Source organism: Buceros rhinoceros, unplaced genomic scaffold (assembly GCF_000710305.1).
Source record: "Buceros rhinoceros silvestris isolate BGI_N320 unplaced genomic scaffold, ASM71030v1 scaffold33164, whole genome shotgun sequence".
NCBI classification, from domain to species: domain Eukaryota; kingdom Metazoa; phylum Chordata; class Aves; order Bucerotiformes; family Bucerotidae; genus Buceros; species Buceros rhinoceros.
In genome coordinates this window covers 3,338-12,374 of record NW_010409413.1, presented here as the reverse complement: position 1 = coordinate 12,374, position 9,037 = coordinate 3,338, and the positions used below count along the sequence as shown (strand labels likewise).

General features: G+C 51.9%; 2 protein-coding genes across 2 annotated transcripts in view; one reads left to right on the top strand and one right to left on the bottom strand.

The window, feature by feature from the left end:
- Window positions 1–575: 575 nt before the first annotated feature.
- On the bottom strand, window positions 576–1,514 carry LOC104492647 (olfactory receptor 1052-like). Its single transcript, XM_010135229.1, has one exon. The coding sequence runs from the start codon at window positions 1,512–1,514 to the stop codon at window positions 576–578; it is 939 nt and encodes a 312-aa protein (XP_010133531.1).
- A 7,273-nt stretch (window positions 1,515–8,787) lies between these two features.
- LOC104492648 (olfactory receptor 1013-like) overlaps window positions 8,788–9,037 on the top strand; it is a 1,029-nt gene continuing 779 nt past the window's right edge. Inside the window, exon 1 of the mRNA XM_010135230.1 lies at window positions 8,788–9,030. Within this exon, the coding sequence (XP_010133532.1) occupies window positions 8,788–9,030 (243 nt within the window). The remainder of the gene's footprint in view (window positions 9,031–9,037) is intronic.

Genomic DNA, 9,037 nt, shown 5'->3' with positions numbered 1-9,037 from the left:
TGGGCATCAATTAGCAAACTCGTTAGAGCTTTGTTCCAAGGCTTTGAAAGGCCAAAATGGTGGTGAAAAAACACCACGATGAAGTGACAAAGGTCACTTAAACTGAGGAGCCTCGTTCCAAACACAGACCTGTTCAAGAACTCATGGTTCAGTCTCTCGGCTGATGCACGATAGTCTCTCAGAACATCAGCGTTTGTCCATCTAGGTCTTGACTTTCCACGCCAGGACTTGGCTTTCCCTCCTTCTCACAAGAGCTGCCTCCCTGCCCCAGCCCGTGAATGAGACCCCGGGGAGGGAGGGACAAGAGAAATGTGTGATGACGTCACAGTTGTCACCAGGATATATTGCATTAAGCATAACTATACGGTGTAACAGACATTTAATATCGTATTTTCTGTATACACACACACGACCCGCCATTCGCAGGACCGGAGACCTCCTAGAAGTCCTGAGGCCTGACCTCAGGGCCACATCAGGTCGCTCCTGGCCTCATCCAGGCAACCTCTGATCCCGCCCCGAGTGGAGGCTCCGGAGCCTCTGAGGGAAATCCAGTGTCAGGTTTTGTTGAGGGGGGCTCAGAGCCTGACTGTGATTCGTTCTGCTGTCCTCCTCAGAGCGCTCTTCACCTCCTGGTTCCTCAGGCTGTAGATGAGGGGGTTCAGCATGGGGATGACCAGCGTGTAGAAGATGGAGACCACTTTGTCGGTGTTAGGGGAGTAACTAGAGCTGGGGCGTAAATATATGAAGATTGTTGTCCTGCGCAACATGGTCACCGCTGTCAGGTGGGACACGCAGGTGGAGAAGGCTTTTTGCCTGCCTTCGGATGAACGGATCCTCAGCATGGCAAAGCAGATGAAGATGTAGGAGATCAGGATGGTGGAGATGGTGCTGAGCTCAATCACACCGGCCATGGAGAAGAGGATCATGCTATTGATGTAGGTGCTGGCACAGGACAGAGCCAGGAGCAGAGGAACGTCACAGAAAAAGTGGTTGATGACATTGGAGCTGCGGAAGGGCAGCCTGATGATGAAGGTCACCTGTATGATGGAGTTCAGGACACCCCCAATGTAGGACCCCACCACCAGCCATATGCACAACCTGTGAGTCATCACAGAGGAGTAGAGCAGGGGGTTACAGATGGCCACGTACCAGTCGTAGGCCATGACAGCCAGCAGGAAACACCCCGTCGTCACGAAGACGGTGTAGAAGAAGGCTTGGCCCATGCAGCCAGTGAAGGAAATGGTCTTCCTCTCCAGCAGAAAGTTCACCAAGGTCCGGGGAGCAGTCACAGAAGAGAAGCAGATGTCAACCATGGAGAGGCTGCCGAGGAAGAAGTACATGGATGTGTGGAGCTGGGGGTCACCCCAGATGACTACAATGATTCCCATGTTGCCCAGGAGGGTGAGGGTGTAGATGAGCAGCAGGAGCACGAAGAGGGCTGCCTTCACCTCTGCTCGCTCACTCAGGCCCTCGAGGACGAGCTCTGCCACGGAGGTGCGATTCTGCTCCGCCATTTGGGGCTTCGTGTCTGCCGAGGGAGGAGAGAGCCTGGAAAAGTGGAAACCACGCTTCCAGTTGTTGGGACTGAACTGGGAGAACTGGATCATTCATCTGGATCATCCGTTCTAGAGAGCTGGAGAGGGATGGGCTGCACTGCACCCGAGCTTCTCCTCCTTCCCAGTTCAAGGATAGTGGAGGTCCCTTCCGAGGGGAGAGCATCCAGCTTTCCCAAACACCTTCCCCACCTTCAGAGCAGGTCCCTGTGGAGGGTCCCTCGCTTTCTCAGACCCTCGAGCAGCTTTGTTTGTGTGGCAGAGCCCACCTTGGTCCCTGTGGTGGATGGAATCGATGGGTAGAGCAGCTGATGGGGATTCAAGGGACACAGACCAAATCATCGGCTCTGCTCCCGACCTCTGTATTTGTTCCCTTCCTCTCCATTTCTAGCCAGTCAGGATGAGGCGCTCAGAAGAAGACAACTCTGATTTCAGCAGTGGCTTCTGGCTCTGAGTGTAGGAACTTGGAATAAGAGTAAAAATCCTGGAGCTTCTTTGTTGGTTTGGGAAGACACTGAGGAAAAAAAAAACAACAGTCTTAAATTTGGTGAGAATTAGGGAAGGAGAGAGGAGGGAGATGCTGCATGATCCTAAAACCCACCCAGGACGTGAGGAGTTTCATATGACAGTCTCAGAACCTTGAGGAGATGAAGCCAGGGAGAACATGAGCAAAACTGGGCTCTGAACTGGGGTAAACCCTGCCTTGGTACACTTTACAGACCGTACAAGTAAGAGGCAGCTAAGCACCATAAAACGTGCTTTGATTCACCCGTGACCTTCAGAGCGGAGGTGCCGGCCGTGGAGTCTGGGTCCCTGCACGGAGAGTTTAGGTGGGTTTAACGAGCGGTGACTCAGCCTCTCACGAAGCGAGTCCATCAACAGGCACCAGCCACCACCACGAGCTGCTGATGACTTCAGTCACCTCTTCTATTTCCAGAAGTGGCCTGGGAGATGGAAACTCATTTGCAGAAGAGTCTGAAGTGTCAGGAGATGGCTATGGGTGTTTATGAGCACGAACCGGCAATAATACCCAGATAAAATTGGGATCCACGATGCTGTTCCAGAATATAAAGTCACATCTGATGTTCTCCCCAGTTGCACAAAGAACAGCACCCAACTGCGAGTCACCCCTTGTTTCCAGAGGAGAACAAGGGGTGGCTGGGAGCACCAGCAGTGAGGGGAGGGATGGTCAAGGGGATAAAAAGAGCCAGGCTGCGAATCTGCTGCTCTAAGATGCCACCTGAGGAGGAAAACCTTCTCAGAGGGAACCTGGTGGTGGCCAGCATGGCGTCCTGTGGGTCGGGGTACCCATGAGGACTTCTCCCACCCCATTTTCAGCGGGCAAAACCCCAGCAGCTCCTGCCTGTCCCTTTGGCTGGAGGAGGAGCCAAAGACCACGGAGCCGGGCTGAGCCAAGGTCGCTCAGCTCGGGTTGCTCGGTTTAGCACCTCGTGAAGCTGCTCACCCTAATGAAAAGGTGAAATATGGGTGGTCTCCCTTCATGATAACGTGAAGATTTAGAATAAAACAATCAAATCGTTATGGGATTGAAGAGGAGAATCGAAGTCTTACCCTACCAGGGGAGCACAAGGACCAGAAGACTCCTTGAAGGACCAGTCCTCATCAGCAGGATACCCTTTATGGAAGTATTCTCTACTTTTTAAAGTGAATATCACCTTACTTCAGGGTCAGCGGGTGGGTTAACCTTCCCTTGAGAGCATTCTCCTCTCTTCTCCTCCCTTAGACACACTCTAAGCACCACGATTTCTGATCTTCGGAATTCAGGATGCTGGAGGGCAGCCCAAGTGCAGCCCAGCAGAAATGGTTTATCTTCTTTAACCAGCACACATCACCTGGTGTCAATCAGCCTCTCCAAAGGTCACTTTGCTCGTACCAGAGCAGAGGGGGCCCAGCAGAGCTCCCCGGACCTTGGGGGGAATGGTCACACCTACCTGGGGATGGGGTCACCGCCTCTGGCCAGCTGCAAGGGCTCTGCCAGTTTGGATGGTGCTACAGATGTCTGCACAGCAAACCTGGGGGACTAACCCCTGAAACCATCTTCCCAAAGGTCCCTGAGGGCCTCCTGCATGTTTACAGCAGATGAAGGTCTTCACGTGCATCTTTTAAAGGTCCCTCTGCAGGTCTTTGTGGGCAACAGGCGCCCCTCCTCGCGGAGGAAGGCTTGTCACAGCTTTGACTATGGTTCAGGTCTCCAGGAGAGCGAATCTCGATCGTACACTGGTGGGTCCTTCAGGGCAACGAGTCACAACGGCTTACAGTGCTAACAAAGGGTGAGCTGGTCTGCGGGGGGGGGGGACACAATGCCCTGCGCTAATTATTGTCACAAACGTCAATAACCTGTTAGAACACCTGGCAGCCCCAGGGGACAGAACCGGCAGAGATCCAAACGAGCACGAGTTCTCCTTCACAAGCCCTCTGGAGATCACAGGGAGCTGAGAAGGTGCCTCCAAAGGGCAGTTTGCTCCAAGTTCCTTCAACATCTATTGCAAGTGGCTCAGGCTGACATGATCAGCCCTGGTTGGGTGCCTGGAGCAGACGGCTGGGATTACAGGAGATGAAGGCTGACCTTCATCATGACCTCCAGGCCATGAATGAGCCCAAAAGGCTTCCAGGCTTCTGCTGGTGAAGAGCAGGGAGGTCTATGACAGAACATGACTGATAGTCCATCGAACCCTTTTACCATGCTCCAGATATTTCCGGGAATACCTCAGCTGCCCATGTTTAACTTCCTTTCGCAGAGAGCCAGGTTGTTCTGTTGCTCCACGTCTACTGCAAGAGCAAACCCATCTCAGCACAGCCTGTTTTGAGACGAGATGGTGCAAATCTGGTTCTTTCTGCAAGCTTTTTTTTTTAATTTGATCATTGATAGCATTTATTCATCACTTGTCAACAACGGTAAGAGTAGGCATATGAGTCAACAGCCTGGGCTCTCTTTGCAGTCAGTAGAAATGAAGGTGGTGGTTTCGCTGTTCAGACAGGGGTGTCCAGGACTAGCTGAGACCCATCTGACATCTCTCCTGTGTCCATAGAATCACAGGATGATCATGGAATGTGTCGGGTTGGAAGAGACCATCCCCCCTGACATGGCCAAGGACACCTTCCACTAGATGTGTCCATATGTCCTGTGACATCTCAGGTGGAGACAGATGGATCAAGAGACCCAGTGTGGCCCAGAGGATGACGTGCCATGTCCAAAGGAGATCCACACGTGGTCACACAAGCAGCAGTGTCACTGAAAGCCTAGAGGACTGGCGGAGAGATGGACACGTGGGATGGGTCTGGGCTCATCTTGCTCCAGGTCAGCACGAGGTATGGACCTACATAGGAGCTATAGGTCTCCCAGCTTCTCTTCCAGCCTGTGAACTCCAACGGTGTGAATCACCAAACCGTTTGGGTGGAAGAAGATCTTTGAGCTCCTCCAGTGCCAGCATTCCCCCAGCACTGCCAGGTCCCCACTGCCCCCTGTCCCTCAGCAGCACCTCCACACAGCTGGGGAACCCCTCAAGGGACGGGGACTCCACCACTGCCCTGGGCGTGAAATTGTTCCTCAGGGCCAACCTCAACCTTTCGTGGACCCTGGTGACCAGCCTCATGATGTCCCTTCATATCCCACCACTTCAGGGCAAGTTCAGGGCTTAGAACTGACCAGACCAGAAGATGCCCTCACCTTGGACACGACTTCTCCAACAAAGCTCAGACCTTCGGTACAGGACCGTGCAGCTCCTTCAGCAACTGGGATGAGTTCAGCTGCTCCTCCAAATGGTGACCGAGGCCATAATTTATCTTCAAATGAACGCTGAGTGTTTTTAGCACTCCTTCCTTAGAAGCTGCTCTGAGGATGACTGTCGTTGCATCTTTCTGAGTTCAGACAAGCCTCCTCCATACTTTTTAGTGTTCCAGCAGTACTTATACTCATTTCTGTGACCTCAGAGACATCCCAATCTGTGGAGAATAGAAGCTTGACAACAAGCAAAATCCACCTGGAATATAACCATCTTCACCTCCAGGCTCACTGATGAAGCCCAGGAACAATGTGCTTTGAATATCTGGATTTGGGAAGGTGTCTTCCCTCCTCTCCCATGCTGAGCAGAGGGAGTGGATGATATGTGAGCATCTTCATGGTTCACCAAGAGCAAATCCCAAGAGTTGATTTTCTCGTATATCTTTCCTAGTGCCCCTTACGCTGGACTTCGCCAAAGACAGTTCTTACAACCATTGCTGTTGTCATGGTGTCCCCTCCGCAGCACCCTCTTGCTCCAAAACCCAACCCAAAGGTTGACCTTTGCCTTCACTGGCTTCGGTAAGACACCGATTGTCCCACAACTAAGGTTTTTCATAGTTGTTTGGGGTTTATTTTGATGCAAAGATAATGAGAAGAGCAAGGCAGTGGCCTCTACCCCAACTCCAACCAGTACCAGAACTACAGGCTCACCTCAGTATAATTCTTTCCACCGGCTCCCGGTGCCATGACAGGTATTTTCCATGACAGTGAGCTCCTAAAACACCTTCTGCCTGCTTTCTCGAAGAGTTTTCGTTTCCAGAGCTGGATGTCTCTGAGTTCACTTGAGTAGGTTGCTACCTTCAGAACCCCCAACAGCTTTGTTCCAGAGGTCCTTTATTCCTGCCTGTAACAGCGAGAATAGTGTTGTCTGTCCATCTGTGTGCTTCTTCTGGCAGGGAGGACTCCGAGGTGTTACAAACCCCCTCAGACAAATTCTTCCCAGGCTGCCTGGGGACAGCCTCTCACCATTGCTTCACAATCGCTGTCGATGGCACCACGGCTAAGAGAGAGACCCTTCTTCTGTTGAAATATATGAATATATAAATAAATACATTTTTTTCAACACAACCCCCAATTATTTTCAAATAGTTGATAACTTTTCTCACATGTAGGTCCCCTATTAACTTCCATCCCAGAATTTTTTCTGCAATATTATTTTTTCCTGATGAGTTTTGGGGCCAAAGCCCTCGGCAGGCTGTGTACCAGCACCGCAACCCTCTGGGATGCTGGCACTGCTTGGGACCAGTTGAACACGACCAGGGGGTCATTTCCCCATCTGAAGTCACTCTCCCTTCCTATGGCACCGAAGCCCTACCTGATTCCACAACCGCAGTTTATCTAAATTCAGCTTTTCAGCAGAATTTGAGCCTGTGAGTTTGAGGAGTTTCTGCGGCTTCTTTCCCTGAGATTCCTGGCGGGTTTCGGTCTCTAGCTCCCAAAAATTTGTCCTGAGACTGAGCGAAGACACCCAGACAAAGGCGTAAGAGGGCTCTACACTGGGCTGGGGGGGATCTTTCACCCCTGGAACCAGCTGGTCTGCGTGGATTAACAGCTCCCTCCAAACCCCCTCACAAGCTGCGCGTGAAGTTCAGCGTCATCCCACAACAATCTGTGTGAGTCCAGCACTGACTTGATGAGCCCTGAATTGCTCAAAGGGGAAAAAAATTAATGGTGAGGTGTGAAATTAATCGTTTGGTTGCATTAGCACATGGTGCATGGGCTGGTGCTCGTCACCACAGCCAGTGCCCGGGATTGGTGAGGGAGGTCTCATCATGCATCCCAGACATACCAACGTGAAATGGGAAACGACGTATTTTGAGAAATTAAAAGCTAATTATGGAGTTGGGGTGGGTTTTGCTTTCTTTTCCAGATCGTTTGTGGGTACCTCAGTGCTTCTGTTTAACACTCCGGCTGTTGAGTCTGAGAGTGATTTGGCTGCACCTTGTCATCTCCCGGTGTAGACCTCTTCATTGGACCATGTTTTGTTGCCAGATGCTCTAACATCCTCCTAAACAGCGCCTATGAACATTGCCTGAAACCTCCAGCTTCTCCCCATTTGCCACAGAGTTCAAGGTACTCCCTGGACCAGGACAATGCAGTGTCTGTTGTGTAGGCCCTGGAGATGCCCACACTGAACCCCCCTGATCCATCACCTGAGGATCACAGAGGGGAGGGATGCTCTGGGGACACCCCAGGAAGAGTTCTGGTTTCCTGGGTGTTCTTGAGATTGCGACTGTGTTGTGCAACCACAGCGATGGAGATAATGAGCCATGAAAGCCCTGAAAATTCTCTTGCTGGGGTGCGGGGAGTAACTCAGGGGGTCTCTGGGGGATGAACAACTGTGCAGGGATGTTTTGTTTGGTGCTGAGACCATCCCGAAGAGCTGAACTACGCACTCCAACAACCAGATCCTTAGGGAAACGGAGAACGAGGCAATGGATAAATATCCCCAGCCACACAGCAGGGGTGGCGCTGAGCTGGGTGAGGACATCCCTGCTTGCTCTGCCCTGTGAGATGAGCTGGTGAGGGGGTGTCACACGGAGAACGTCATTGCACCTCTGATCTAAAACCTGCGCTCCCATCTGTGCCGGCTGGACAAGACCATGAGTAAGTACTTCTGGGCAAAAAGGGCCATCAAGGGGTGTGGTGTCACGGACAGCCAAGACACACCTTCAATGGGATGCGTTTTTTCTTTTCTTTGTCTCCTCATCTCTCTGCCCTCTCCTTGTGTTACCTGGTGACAAACATCAGAGACGAGGCAGGAGGCCAGCTGAGAAAGTCATCGTGCCCACTGCAGCACCTCTGAGAAGCAGCCGGCACCGGGGGCACCTGGAGAGGGTCTTCACAAACCTGGCTGGAGCACGGGGAACGTTGCAATGAGGCAGCGGGAGACAACTCATGTTCTGGTCTCCTGATGGAAGAGTTTAACTCTTTTATTGGGTATGAAAGAGCTTCAATAACGAGTTTTCAGTCTGACAATGCCGGGTGAGATGATTTCCATCTTCTCTAGCTTTGAGAGTTCCTGCAAGGACACACCTGTGCAGAGACCTGCCCGTATTTCCCTCTCCTGTTTCCTGTATCTATTTTATTAAGAATTTAATGCACTATATAGAAACTCCTCGCGCGCAGACCTGTAAGCACGGCACCACACTCAGCCCAAGCGTATGCCTGTTCACAGCCAATGCGACTTCCGAAGCGGCACAGACACCAAACCTCTGTTTGGCATAAAACGGCACAACAAAAGCCTAACAAACAGTGCAGCCCTTCTCGAGCCTGAATTTACTCTGCTTTTCTCTTTTTGAGTGTGAGGAGCTGTGTTGTGGTCCAGCAACATGGGAGCCCTTCTCCTAGCAGGTGCTCCCAGACCCCGCACTGCGAATATCAAATAGCCGCAGTGGCCCCTGTCTCCAGTTCAGTCCCATTCCCCTGTCCATGGAGAAAAGGAACCACAGTTCCGTCACCAGCTTCATCCTCCTGGGGTTCACCACTGACCCAAAGCTGCAGCTTCTCTTGTTCGTGGTGTTCGCCATAGCCTATGTCACCACCCTCATGGGCAACATCACCCTCATCGTGGTGATACGCCGTAGCTCTTGGCTCCATACCCCAATGTACTTCTTCATTGGGAACTTGTCCTTCCTGGATCTCTGGTATTCCTCCGTCTACACCCCCAAGATCCTGCTGA